Source organism: Amphiprion ocellaris, chromosome 4, assembly GCF_022539595.1.
Source record: "Amphiprion ocellaris isolate individual 3 ecotype Okinawa chromosome 4, ASM2253959v1, whole genome shotgun sequence".
NCBI lineage: Eukaryota > Metazoa > Chordata > Actinopteri > Pomacentridae > Amphiprion > Amphiprion ocellaris.
The window spans coordinates 27,994,665-28,009,214 of record NC_072769.1 but is presented as its reverse complement, the minus strand read 5'-3'; the positions used below and the strand labels follow the sequence as shown (position 1 = coordinate 28,009,214).

General features: G+C 41.8%; 1 protein-coding gene across 4 annotated transcripts in view; it reads right to left on the bottom strand.

Moving 5' to 3' along the window:
* sdk1b (sidekick cell adhesion molecule 1b) overlaps positions 1 to 14,550 on the bottom strand; it is a 296,949-nt gene that overhangs the window by 81,732 nt on the left and 200,667 nt on the right. For all 4 annotated transcript variants that reach the window (XM_055009968.1, XM_055009969.1, XM_035943818.2 and 1 more), the window contains 7 exons: positions 13,411 to 13,605; positions 11,918 to 12,034; positions 11,617 to 11,784; positions 10,722 to 10,824; positions 10,429 to 10,602; positions 5,805 to 5,941; positions 4,430 to 4,577 (listed from right to left, as the gene is read on the bottom strand). In XM_055009968.1, the coding sequence (XP_054865943.1) occupies positions 4,430 to 4,577; positions 5,805 to 5,941; positions 10,429 to 10,602; positions 10,722 to 10,824; positions 11,617 to 11,784; positions 11,918 to 12,034; positions 13,411 to 13,605 (1,042 nt within the window). The remainder of the gene's footprint in view (positions 1 to 4,429; positions 4,578 to 5,804; positions 5,942 to 10,428; positions 10,603 to 10,721; positions 10,825 to 11,616; positions 11,785 to 11,917; positions 12,035 to 13,410; positions 13,606 to 14,550) is intronic.

The window sequence follows — 14,550 nt, the reverse complement described above, 5'->3', positions numbered from 1 at the left end:
CTTACAGTCTTTTGTACATATATTTTTGGCATTTCAATAAATAGTGTGTCTGTGGTCATACTATTGTTTTTTATCGTTGTTTATTTTTGATAACAGCTTAGCAGTAACATTGCTTCATGATAAACCTGACAACAGATGCTTTTTCATTATGGTTGTCATCTGGTGTGCAGAAGTTAAAAAACTTATCATTTGGTATCATTTATCGTTTTGGTTCATTTAAAGCTGTTTTCATGATCAACAAGTAATTCCAGGTTCCAAGTAACATAAAAATGTAGGTAGTTTTTAGAGAAGGAATCACAAACGATTTGGCAACTGAATAAACGTTAACGAGCAGATTCTGAATTAAAGACTACATACAACATAAGTTACCAAAAAACAGGAGGTAATGTAGAAATGGACGACCGGTTTGTGAATATCTGTGACACGGAGCAACAGATTGTTCCGTAAGTAGCTCCCTCATGATTGACTCGCACTTTTAACTACTCGTTCATTACTTAATCATTAACTACTCTTTTTGTGCAACCACAAGTAAAGTGTCACCTCACAGTGAGCGGTTTCCAAGTTGTGCCTCATTACTTTACTGATACGAACAAACTAATCATTATCTACTCAGATAATTTTAGGTGCCAAAAAATTTTGTTTAAGGGAAATGTTAAAAGCCAGCATTTTGAAAACTGTCACATTGATTGTCAGAAATTTGTGTGCCACATGAATAATGGAACTCGACTTTCGTGTGAATAAGAAGGAAATTCCTACAAAAATGAGTATCAGGGATACAGATTTTAAGTATGACCAGGGTAAAGAAAATCACGTCAATGTATAATTGTCAATAACTCATCCTCTTCTCCTTTTTGGACCTTTCTGCTCCGATCATTTGTATTTCACGTCTAATTAACTGTCACAATACTGGGATCATTTGGAGGGCACAGCAGTGATAATGATCTATTTAACTCCATAGAAATAAAGGCTGACCTGTTCCACTGTGAGTTAATTAAATAACTCTAATAAATAACTAATGAATAATTAAAAGCCCTGTGTCATTATTCAAAAATGTAGTTTGTTGAAGTTTAGCTTTGGGTTCATGGTAGCGCTATTATGCAAGAAATTTCTTTACTGTGAGTTCAAAGTGTTACGTTTTCAATTTTGTTCAGTCTAGTGTGGTAAGTTTCCTCCTCCCAAAAACAAATCTGTGTAGCTGTCAGGTTGACCTCACACATTTAGATGTTAGAATATACTCTGTCATTTGTATAAAATACTGCAGATGTTATCAGCTTTGTCTTACTATTGTGGTACTTTGACTCACATTTCCTTGGCTTTTGCTTATTGTACTTTTTATGATACATTCAGCAGCTTATGTGTGACAGTTGTACAGCTTGTGAAGTGAAAAGACTACATCCATGTGGTTTATTTAAAGCATGCACTAATGAGCTGATTCATATCTGTCTGTCGGGCATATCCCCCCTGAAAATATTGCAAAAAAATGATCGGAAGATGTGACTTTATTGCGTTTCCTGTTCCATTCTCCGTGTGTGTTGTTTGAAGGCTGACAATGTTTCTGTTCAATGACGTAAACTAAACAAGAAAAGCACTTGGAGAGCGCAGTATTCTGCCAAGGCTGCCCAGTTCTTGTATTATTTCTGACAGACGAGTCCTGATAAGTCGGCAGCGGCTAATTTGTAGCAGGACCACAATCATGTGATCGTCAACAGGCAGCTGACGTAGTGTTCACTTGTTGTCATAGTTACAGTGACACCGTGCCGCTATCTCGCAATGATACAGAAATATTTAACAAATCTGTGGATCCAGACTATAAGCTGCATCGCTGCCAAAATCTCATCACTTGGCACTTGTGTCATTTCTGACCTTCCCTGAAAAATTCATCCAAATCTGTTTTTCCATTTTTTAATAATGTTGCTAACACACAGACGGACGAACGGACAGACAAACGGATGGATAAATGTACACTGATCTTCACATAACTCCGCCTCGTTCCTTAGCGGAGTAATAAATCACTCACCACGGCCACAGTTTTTCACAGATACATAATTCAATATTAATATGTTGGAAAGCATGGCACAAATCTGTGCTTAATCTTAATCTCTTTATGAACCTCCTAAGGCGTTTTTTTTTTTTTTTTTTAAACGATATGTGCCTGTGTGTGTGTGTGTGTGTGTGTGTGTGTGTGTGTGTGTGTGTGTGTGTGTGTGTGTGTGTGTGTGTGTGTGTGTGTGTGTGTGTAGAAGAAAAGTGTTTTATCACATATCCAGTGTTACAGTCTGGTGTCTTCTGGCTATGACTGAACAGCTGGAATTAAAAAAAACAGGCATAAAGCCAAAAAGAATTGAGAAAGATGTTTTAAAGTGCTGATGATGCCTTGAGTTCAAGGCATTTATGTATAATCTCTTTCCTCTGCTAATGCTTCCTCTTTAAAGATGGTAATGGTGTGAGTGCAAGCCATGCATGAGTAACGCTGTGTGGATGTGTGCGTGCAACACTGCACACTGTGCAATTGAGAGTCTTCGAGAGAGCGCCTGCATTTAGTAGTAATGCTTTCCAGCTTTGATCGCCTTCATTCATACACTTTTAGCTGTTGTCCAAGTCTCAGGCTTCTCCCTGTGACTTCGGTGCACTTGCAAACTCTCTTAAATAAGTTGGAAAAGAAAGGCGGTATAAGGATGGGAGGCCAAGAGAAGCAGAGAAAACGCATGAATTGATGCTGTTATGACAAAGATACTAATCAGGATGAAAACAAAATGGGAAAGTGCAGAAGCAGCTGGAAGTTTAAACTTTAATAAGGGCTTTTTGTCATCAATATTACAAGCTTCTTCTCCACTTTCTGTCTCGTTCCCTCACTCTGTCCACATTACTGCGTTTTGTCATCCTTCTCATTTGGTGCTCAGAGCTTCTCCAGAAGGTTTTCTCGGCTTCACTCTCTCCATGTGTTGTGTGAGGCACTGCGCCTTGGCATCAGCGAACGCTCGTGTTTTATCCAGGCGAACATCCAGCAGATGAAAAAGAAAGTGTGCGTGGTTACGTATAAGACGAACACTGAAGAAGAGACGCGTCCATCTGCTCTGATACACTGACCAGCGACGACTTGTCCGCCTGCCAGTCTTTCATTTAAAGAGGATCAATCCCATCTATTCTCCAGGGCCTCTAACAACCAACTCTGGACCGAGGACGAGGGAGCAGAATGGCTGCTGGAACCAAACACTGGTGTGTGCAGGAGAAAAGGAAGGAGGGGAAGGAGGGGAGTAATGACAAGCAAGCAGAAGAAGGGGAGTAGTGAGAAAGACTCTGACTAAAAGGAAAACAGAGGAGGAAAAGATTCAGTGCAAGAGAAGAAGAAGAAGAGATAACAGAAAGCTGAGAAGGACACTGAAAGGTGACTGTAATCGGAGGTGAGTAAATGTGCGATGGCAGCTTTGTCTATTTGGCAGAAGCACCACTAGCATCTGCCTGTGGTCAGTCTCTTCTGTCAGACAATACCATGTTAGTGTGTGTGTGTGTGTGTGTGTGTGTGTCTGCTTTATAATGGCGAAGCACATCTGTTGTATTGTGGGTGAGTGTCAGAGATTCGGTGTATGCGAGCATTCAGGGGCAAAATTGTTAGGAGGCCTTGCACACCTCATCCAACCCTTCCTCACATGATGCACTTCCATCAGCGCTAAGGCATCATAATTACCCCCCATTAGTGTTTTCTCTTGGGATGAAAATGCAAACAGACACTACACATGCATGCACACGCACATGCCAACATAAAACACCTGCACAGCAATCTATTTGCTTTTCAGGCGAAATCACATTCTCCCTTTTAAACAGAGTCTCACACACAAAAACGCAGAGCAGTTAATTTCATCATTTTTGCCGTTTAGTTCACTTAGTGCAACAAAAAGAGACTGACGGGGATGTACACACATGTATACACACAGACACACATCCACAGCAGGGATGGGATGAATATAAATCGCTCATTGCAAAGAAAATGGATTCTAAACAAAAAGGGATGCTGCCTTCATCCTTGCCTTGTTAGAGTCTATCCGTGTTTCATCCCATGTTCCTGGCCAGTCTCACGGCAATACACACCACAACACATACTCTCACATTTAGGTATAAGAAATAGGCTGTGGGAGAGCACATACTCTGCTTTTTGACTCCACAAAGGTTCCATTTTATTCATTCCCAGTTTGTGTAAGGCAGTGTGACCAAGTCTATTACACCGAGATGGAAGGAGGGAAAAAACAATCTATTTCATACAAATCATAGCATGTTTTGCAAAAAAAATTGGTTTCACGCTTTCGGGAAACATCAGTAAAAGAGCAGTTTGGCATCACAAGAAGTATTGTGAAGTGCGTATTTAATGGTGAATGTGTGTCAGGTGTGACTAAACGCCTGCATGTGTCTGTGAATGTGCATAATTTGCTCTCACCTTTGCGTCTCAGCGCTGTACTGACCCCGTCCCACTTGATTGACGGCACAGAGCCTGAACTGGTAGGTCCTGGCAGGTGTGAGCCCGCCCACTGACACCTTGGTCACAGCAGGATCAACCTCCGATAGGTAGACCTTCCATGGAGAGTCTAGACACGAGACACAAATAGCAGAGGCTGATAATATCTGGCTGAGGAAGGACAAACAGAGACACAGGGACACTTGGGTCTTATAAATCAAAGGGAAAGAGGGGAGGAATAGATATAGAGGCAAGGTAAAGGGAAGGGGGGAAGTTGGAGAGAATTCTAAAGGAGAAGAGTAGCATAGGATGCAACAAGGAAGAAAAATCGGAGGGATGAGGAGAATTAATAAAGAAGCGCAGATGCTGCTATACTGTTGCCAGCTTGTTGCCAGCTTATCTTTCAGTCTTCCTGCCGAAGATACCACAGACAGATGCAGTATTATCCCCATTATCGCACCAGCCACATGACAAGGATAGCGTGCATGTGCCATTTGAAGCAAGCCCACCGTATTAGAGCCACTGTGTGACGTGAAAATACATTGCATTTATAGCGGCCCATTCTCTCCAAAATACAATCCGATATATAACATACACAGTGTGGGTAATCGGTGTGCACAAAACTAATCCATTCCCTACTGTCTGCACTCATCCTTCACTGCAATCGACTAGACATTTAGGCTCTCCACATTCCTCATCTTTGTCTTTATCGCGCCTTGTTATTCTCCCCTGCCACATTTTCTGTCTTTTCTCCCACAGTAATGCATCTTTCTGTCATTATTTCGATGCATTTTTGTGGATGCAACAGAGCAGCTGTTAAGTGTTGACGGCAGAAAAACTTCACATTGAAGTTATCAGAACGAGGGTCAACACTTGATGTTTGTTCGTCGGACCAGCTCCTGCGGTGATATGCCAAGTGCTTAGCTGTGCATGCTCAATGCTCAACACCCCATCCCCTTAGCTTACAGCAGGACTGAGCAGCTTTACAGCCATCTCCCTCCAATCTGTTTCTCCTGTCATTATACTCCTCAGTCTCTCTCTCCCTCTTTCTTATTTGACAGAGAGCCAGCCTGCTGTTTCGACATCTGTGGCAGAGAGACGGTGAGAAACAGAGAGCACGAGAGAGAGAGAGTAAAGGAGGGACGGAAAATAAGAGTTTATTTATAGGGAACCTGACTGTACATTTACGAAGCAACACCATCCTCCATATGCCAGTCTCTTGTAAATGAGTGCATGTCAGTGCCTCACAGACAGCGAGCGAACAGCTGTTTGCTGCTCAGGAAATGTAAAGTGGTCCAGGGATGGACACACACACACACACACACACACACACACACACACACACACTCATACATACTGTTCTCAGAGAGCTCCAGCAGGTAGTACAGAAGGGGGGAGTTCCCATCGAACGGTCTCAGCCAGGACAGGAGGACAGAGCGGGAGTCCGAGTCATTGAGGCGAGCCGTCAGGGAGCGAGGAGAATGTGGCAGCTCTCTGAACACAACAAACACAAAAAAAAATATTTCACTTACACAGTTTGTCATTTGATGAGTCTTTGATGAGAGAAAATGTTATGGGAAAACACAGGAAGCCAATGCGAGTTCGCAAAATTAATACAAAGACTGGAAACATCCAGCTTGGCTCTGTACAAAGCAGCCCCTCTAAATCTCAGTTGTGTTGTTGTTATTAATTACATTATTGATGTTACTGATATGAGCCATCCATACTGATTTCTGCTGCATCATCAAGGTCCAGTGTAGAGTGGAAAATAAGACATCAGAACTACAACACTTCCAGCATGACTCCAGACATTTCACTGTTTCTTGGTTGCAAGCAGTCGCCAAGTAGTCTCCAAAAAGTTACTGCTCCCAGCCAAGAAGCACTCGGTACATAATGCTGCAACTCTGTAAAACCACAACTCTTTACATTTCTACACATTGGTATTTGTACAGAATAAAGAAGTGACTGTTTGATTTTGAGCTTACGATGTGCTGGCAGATGGATTTTCCTGTTTCCTGCTTGCTGAGGCTCCATATTTACCATCAAGATATGAGAGTGGTATCAATCTTTTTTTTTTTTTCCTGGACTTTTGGAAAAGAAAAGCTAAAAATTGCATCCCAAAACAAAATCCGACTGTTTGTTTAATATCCACATCCAGACAAAAGAGTGTGTCTGAACAAGTAATAACACATTTCTGCATTTGCATCTCATCAACACGTCTGTGACTATGTGCCGGGACTGTTCATTAGACAGATATTTGTTTCCTGTGTTTTTTTCTATTCCATTAAATATGTGTGGTGGAAAAAAAATGTTGGCTCTGACACCCAGGTTAGTTCTTGGGTCTGGTCCAGGATCAGTTCCAGTGGGTGATATCTTTTAAATATGACTGTGGTCTACTTATGTTTATTCTGCGTGTGCTCTGCATCGCCACAAATATATCTCACCATGTCTATTAAAAAGAAATTTTCCAGACATCTGCCCATTCCCTGCGGATATTTGTGCATCCCTACCATGCTAATAACAAAGACAGGGATACAGATATATTCATGAAAGCAACAGACAGTCCAGACTTTTGATTATACAAATTTTAGTGGATCATAACTGTCTTTAAAAACTGTTGGCTTTGAGGAGAAGGAAAACGGATCTCAGTGTCTCTAAATGTGAACACCGGCAAAAATAAAACACAAAGTGGAGATATTAACAGACAACTTAAAAGCACAAAATACATATATTTACACTGAATCCATGTTAACAGAGATGCTCCCTTGTGTCTGGACTAGCTGCATCTCATATTCACAAGTTTATTAATTATTTCTCAGCAATCATAGATGTGTGAAAACGCTGTCCGTGGGCTCCAACTCTGATGGGCTGTGAGCGCTAATTAACTGCAACAGATGAAGTCAGGGTTAAAAATGCTTGCCTTGTTTCTGTTTTCGCTGGTGTCTGATTTTATAGTTTAATAATGCAGAGGGTAAAAGGAGAGAAGGACGAAGAATAAGACAAAATGCTGTAGGAATGTAGTGAGAGGACGTACAGACAGCAGGGGCAGAACGTGAACATGGGGGAAATGAGAATGATATTTTGTTTTCTGAGCTGACATGATCATATTAATTAATGGATGAGCTTAGAGAATGTTAGAGCAACTACCTTCACACAACCCCACCTTGTCTCTCTCTCTCTCACACACACACACACACACACACACACACACACACACACACACACACACACACACACACTCACGGATGGGTCTTGCGGGAGATGAACCAATAACCTGCTGGTAATTAGTCTGTCTCCTCAGCCGCCAGCGTCTGTTAGCCTCCATGACCCAACGATACTGAGCTAACGAGAATGTCAGTCACACTCATAGACACACACACACATACACACACACACACACACACACGTACACACACACTCTTGTACAGAAATCCCACATGTTTTTGCACAGCCATAAACACAGATCTGTTCCCTCCCAGTGAGCGTGACATGTGAAACCTCTTGTCTCTCCATAATTCAGAAGGATGTGGACTCACGTTCGGCTCCTCTCCTGCCCTGCAATTATACTGATATAGCATAAGTGCTTTTCATAAATATGTTATAGAAGTGCCTATTAATACAATATGGCCGGCCACTACCTGTTCTCTCACAGTGGCCGTAATGAGGCTCGCATTTTAGAATCTGCCAACCCCGTCCACACGAATACAGCACACAAACACACCATATGTACAAATTCTATGCTGGACGACTGATACAGTTCTGATTTCACAAAGCAGGGAGTGTACTGGATGTAAAGGGCGCCTGATGGCAGATATGTACCACCTTGTAGTTTTATTAGCATGGATTCTGGATCTGGTTCACAGTGTTTGACCCTAGACTGCAGGTTACTTTTACTACAAACAAGTGATTATGTTATTAGACATCCACTGAAACAAGCCAACAATATTTCTTTCTTTACGTGTGTGCAATATACTCAATTACCCATCTGCTGCTTCTCCTGATTTTAACAAGCGTAGCAAATCATTTTTAAGTGCTGTATTGCGAGGCATCCTCCCTGTCAATCATATGTGCAGTTTGAATCTGTCAGACTGCTCGCTGTAGACTGATAGACTAGTTTTTCTTTAGAGCGCTGCCACATCAAGCCTGCTTGTGTTTTATCATGAGGAAGAAAGCAGATATGAATATATCAGTCTACTATATGAAGATGTGAAAAAGTAAAATACATGAATGACAGAACAAACAGTGTGTTCCAGAGATTAATGAAGAATTTGGGGGGAATATAGAGTTAAATGAGAAGATTAATACTGCTTTCCTGTCAGTGTGTTAAACATGAAGCTACAGCAGGTAGATGGTTAACTTAAAGAACCCCCTCTGGTTAAAATCAAGGTTTCGTTTTTTTTTTTTACCTTGTTAACAAGTGCATATCATGGTTTTATATGCTCGAAAACACATCGTAAGCAATCAGCGCCATGTCTAAGCATTCACACACTGAAACTGCAGCTTACAGATGACAGTTTTAAAAAACACAGATTGCAGGGTTTGAATATGTGTGGCCGAATTACTCCAACATTACAGCTCGCCACTGCATAGCATAGAGCAGTTTATCAGTGTTTGAGAGGAGACGTAGGTGAGCTGGTGTGCTCGAGCTGCAGAGTGGGGATGTTTAGGTGAGGAAAGATGTTCATCGATCTTCACACTCTTAAGGAAGCAACTGTGTAGAGTGTTTAACCTCCTGCGAACCTGCGGACTCAATAAATTTGACATTACATTTTGGGTTTGCTACACCTTATGCTTCATTATGCTTAAATGAGACTCATTGTCCTCTTTAGTAGAAACTTTTCTGTATCCTCTAGTGATGGCAAAACCACAACACACTGATCAGTGTAAAAACAAGATGTCTGCCATTTCAGCCAAATCCTTCTAACCCTAACCCCAAGACAAGAATGGGCAAGGTACAAAACATCCCATTTTTTGGTTTATTTATGCTTAATAACACTTGTAGTTTAATATGGTATAAAAATAGACACATTTTAGCAATAGTAAGAAGCTATGACCCTGTTAATTAGGAATTACTTGTTTGAGGACATTGAGATTTTTTTATTTGAGTTTTGTCACATTACAATGGCTCAAGTATACTTGGTCAAGTGTGACACTGATGTCCAACATGTAGAGAAAGAGAAGGCCCCCCCTCCACAACACGGCAAAAAGATCAGTCCAGTACCCCATGTCTCAGTCCACACAGCTTCTGCTGTACATTTGCCAGAGATGGTCAACCTGAAAAACCCAGTGCGTTGCAGAGAGAAAGGCTGCACTTTGCCTGCAAAGTGAACGCAATTGTTATTCAGCATTTCATACAAGCCACTAAGTATGACAGACTGTTCCTACAGACCAAAAGGACATAGTTCCTAGTTTCAAGTAAAAAAGTTTTGCATGAAATGCCCCAGCATTTGTTGCTGCTTTGCACTGGCCCACTGGTGTTTTCAGATTTCCAGTTTCACCCAAGAGCTACGAAGAATCAACAGCTAGTTCCTGGTTGTTGTATGGAGCAAGGAAAATTAAAATTCACCTCAAGTTAAACAAATGCTGCACTGTATGCATTTTGTCTTTGTGCAGTCAAGTTCAGGCATTAAAATACACTGTTTTAAACAATGTTACACACTGGTGAATCTATTGTATCATACAGTAAAATAAAACCATTGTCCTCATATGAGGACATAATTCTTTATCAAAAACGACATCCTGTTCAAAGGTAGTACTTGTTTATGTACTTATCAGGCCCTACTAATCCCAAATAGCTCGGGAAAATTAAAAATGCACACCAAACAACAGCTCAGGTCTCAGGGGTTAAGGCAGGATAGGATTTTTTTCGTGGGAAGAAACTGATAAATATGCAATGTATGTTTTTACATGTTAAATCAAAGACTCAAGAGGGAACAGAAAAAAACGTTGCTGAATTGAGGCAAATTATTGTTTGAACTTACATAACTTCGAGGCGTGCAGAGTGGGAATCATTGCCAGCTTGTGATGTCACAGTACAGGTGTAGTCTCCAATGTCACCTGACCACGTCTGGCCAATAGTAAGCAAGCCCTGGCGCACAGAGACACGGCCGCCACCAGTCGGAAGGACCGCTACACCGCCTCGATCCCACTTGAAGCTGCCACAGGGGACATATTTGTACATTTAAAGACATTAACATAAGCCCTTTCGAATGGGGCAGATAATCAGATGTGAAGGTTCGGTGCACATAAAATTAACACTCCAACAATCAGGCACCTGATATTGATTCTGGGGTCGTGTGTGGCGTTACAGTCCAAAACAGCAGTGGTTCCTTTGATAACACGCTGGTCTGTTGGAGGCACAGAAATGACGGTACGACCTGAAGTTGCACAGAGAAATCAGAAAGAGAAAGAAAATACAGAAGGGAAGAGCGAGGGGGAGGAGGAGCAGGGACACAGGTGGGACAAATTTAGAGGATGACATAAAATTTAGTTAGCATTCTCCTTTTATATTGCATTACACAGCAGAGGCTTGTTGGAAATGTGTACATTTAAATGCATGTTGCTCAACAATAATGAGAAATGAATTTGTCTGCAGGAATTATTGAAGATAAACAGCACGTACACACACACACACACACCGACTATCACACACGTACTTAAACATTGTGGAAAACAGCTGAGTCGATCACATTTCTGGTGCTTAGCTCCACTCAGGTGTTGCATATGATTTAGAGGGAGAGAAAAGGAGCGCTGATGGGAAATAAATGCAGATGCAGAGTAGAGGGCATCTGTTACGTCTCTAAGTAAGTCAACCTGTGATGTAGCCACATCTCAGCTTAATTTTATCTCAGTTTTTCGTAGAACATAAAAATCTATTATTTAATGTGAAGCTGCGACGACATTCAAATATATGCACATAATTAGCCAGTCAATAAGTTTATCAGCTATTCAATCATCCTCTTACCTGGCACGTCAAATGATTATTTCGCTGATGCATCAGCCCACTGCATCAATAACCAATCACATGGCTGTTCACTAGCCTGAGCTAATGCAATTGAACAGGCAGGAATAAATTAGTGTTCCATGTCTGTTTTAGTCTCTTTAGCGTCTGTGTATCGAGCAGTTTAACGTGATTTTGTTTCCACAGTGCGCCTGTCAGTGTGTCTTACTCCAGACGGTGAGCATAGCGGTGGCGTTGATGGCTCCCTCTGAGTTGGAGGCGATGCAGGTGTATTCTCCTGAATCCTGAAAGCTGACTGGTTGAATCTGCAGACCACCTGACTGCAGCAACGTGAACCTGGAAACCTGGACAGAGCCGCTGGCTAAGACCCGTGACCCTACGGAAGCAGAGAAAATAACAAATTAGCCTTGAGGTGAAGGAAAGTAATTAAATTGTCGAGTGCATTTTAACTACAAACACATTATGTCGGCGCGTCGGTGTGTGTGTGCTCAGACTGTGTGGATTGGTACCTTTCCTCCAGGTGATGGCAGGCTTTGGAGCTCCACTAGTCTGGCAGGTAAACAGGGCCATGTTGCCATCAGTTACTGTTTGGTCAGAGGGTGGGGATGTAAACGTGGGGGCCATACCTGAAACACAGGAGGACAGCATGAGAGGAAACAAGACAGACAGATAGCTAGTAAGAGCAGACTGATGGGTGAAGAGAAGAGCAACACTAAAGCTAAATGGCAAACAAAAACAAGAAAAATATATAGAAATGCTGGTGAGCTTTATTCACCACATGCTGCTACTTGAAGGCGGAAGTGTGAAAGCTACAGAGGGACTGCTAATTATAATCAAATGCTGTAATTAGAAAAGAATTCCACTCGACTGACACGCACTTCGAGTTATCACACCAAAGTAGAGTGTTCGACTGACACTGACTGATAACTGAACTAAAAAATAAAATGATTTATTTTTGTCAGGTGGCGCTGTGATTGGTTCATCAAAACACAAACATGGGGCACAAATCATTTTCCTGCAACTCAAACTCACTTTGAAACGCAAATTAGCACACAGAACTTGTGTTTTCAAAATGAAATTTAACGCTTAATGCTAAATTCTACACACATGTTAAGGCCTAATGCAGAGGGTGAAGTCGAATGGTAAGAACAACACACTTGATACTATCTTTGACTTGTTCTTGAAAAAATTCCAATAATTCAATACATCTTAACTGTGATAATTTGCTCGTTTCTGGATGTTTGTACCATGTAGACCAAAAATAGAAACAAAGATGATTGTTATGCGCAGTTCCAACAAATAATTGCAGCATCTATTAACCAATGCAAAGAAAGTGACAATGATATAGGAGTTCAGTCTGAGAGTAAAGTCAGACACATGTAAAACGGAAAGACAACAGTGGCAAAGAAAGAGTGAGTAATCCACCAAAACTAGCAGAATTTGAGAGCACAAGCGAGTTTATGTAGAATAGAAGAGAATGTCCTTTATTAGTCCCACAAGGGGAAATTTGCAATGTCAAGTCACAGTAAGAAAAGCAAGAAAACACAACTATAAATTAAAGGGGTGAGATATACACTCTACATACACTAAGGTTCAAAAGTTTGGGGTCACCCAGACAATATCCTGCTTTGCATGAAAGAGAATGAGAATCAAAGAACGTAAAGCAGCGTCATGTCGCAGAAACCACAAGACGGAGTTTCTTTGCGAAAAATCTCTTTTTTATTCTACTTTTTTTTCACGTATATAAACTTAGAGTATGCATAGTGACAAGAAAACACTAATACAATCGTCGCAGGCTATTTAATGATAAATTTGCTGTAATAATTGATAAAATTAGGTTAGAAACGATAGAAACGATAGAAGAGAAATGGCACGATAGACACTTCTCTATCGTTCTCACGATATGTATCGTCATATCGCCCAGCACTACTAAGAACCCAAGTTTATGTAGATGTTTATATACAAGCTTGTGTTCTGGTGTATATGTGTCAGACAAACTCACTGGAGACGAGGAGTTGTGTGTGTGCTTGAGTCTCTCCGGCGGCGTTGCGAGCAAAGCACTGGAATATTCCTCCATCTCCAGGCTGCACCCGGCGAACAGTCAGCCCGGTCGCCGCGGTGACCTTGTAGCGAGGGTTGGCCAGTTTGGAAAGAGGCACTGCATCCTTGTACCACTCTACCCTGGGCTGGGGCACGCCTACATATGTGCATGTATACAAGAAGAAACGGACACAGACAAAGAACATTTTTTTTTAGTTTTCTTAATAACAAGCTAGCTGACCTCAACACTGAGCAAACTGCTCCAACGCCTACAGAATCAGCCACACACACTCTTTTTTTGCCAATCTTTTTGCTCTGTTATCCAATCTGTCTCTATAAATATGCATGCGGGCATAATGGCTGCTAATAATATATTGATTGGAGGGTGTGGGTGGTAGGGTAAGGGTGGCTGAAGGGGCCAGAAAAAAGTCTGAATAAAAGATGTGGGCAAGAGCAGCACACCGATTATCTACAGCATCAGCTGCCACCTGTCTGACGGACATGCCAGATGTGACAGGCGGGGACCTCATGCAATTACTCTGTCTCAGCCCTTCACACCTGTGAGTGTTTGTGGCTGTTTGAGAGACGAATTCCACGCATTTTCTAAATCCGTTAATGTCAGGCTTCCACAGACATGCGTGAAGCATTTTTCACCCCTTCCTTGTTTCGCTCACTCTGCCACTCTAGACTCTGTCTTCCCTCCTTGCCTCCATCCCTCTCTCCATCCCCTCAGGCCTCTGCTATTTAATTACACTGCCACTGTATCAGATTACTGAGGAGGAACATAAACTCACTCAGTGCATGTGAGAAGGGACAGAGAGAGGAGTGTGTTGCAGTTTTTACAGCTGTGTCCAGCCCTGCTCATATAAGTGTTTTCATGTAATCCATTTAAAGACAAGAGTCACGAACAAGTGCAATTTTCAGGCTTGGACCCAGCATATCAATGCGCTCGTGCTGCCAAAAGTACAGAGTCGCTGTTAATGAAGTCTTCAAACTAATGCACCCGTATAATGAATTATGCCAGATTCCAGCATTACGTGACTTGGACAGTCACCTTGACACGAGCCGAACAGCAGAGAGTGAAACAGTAGAAAACAGTAGG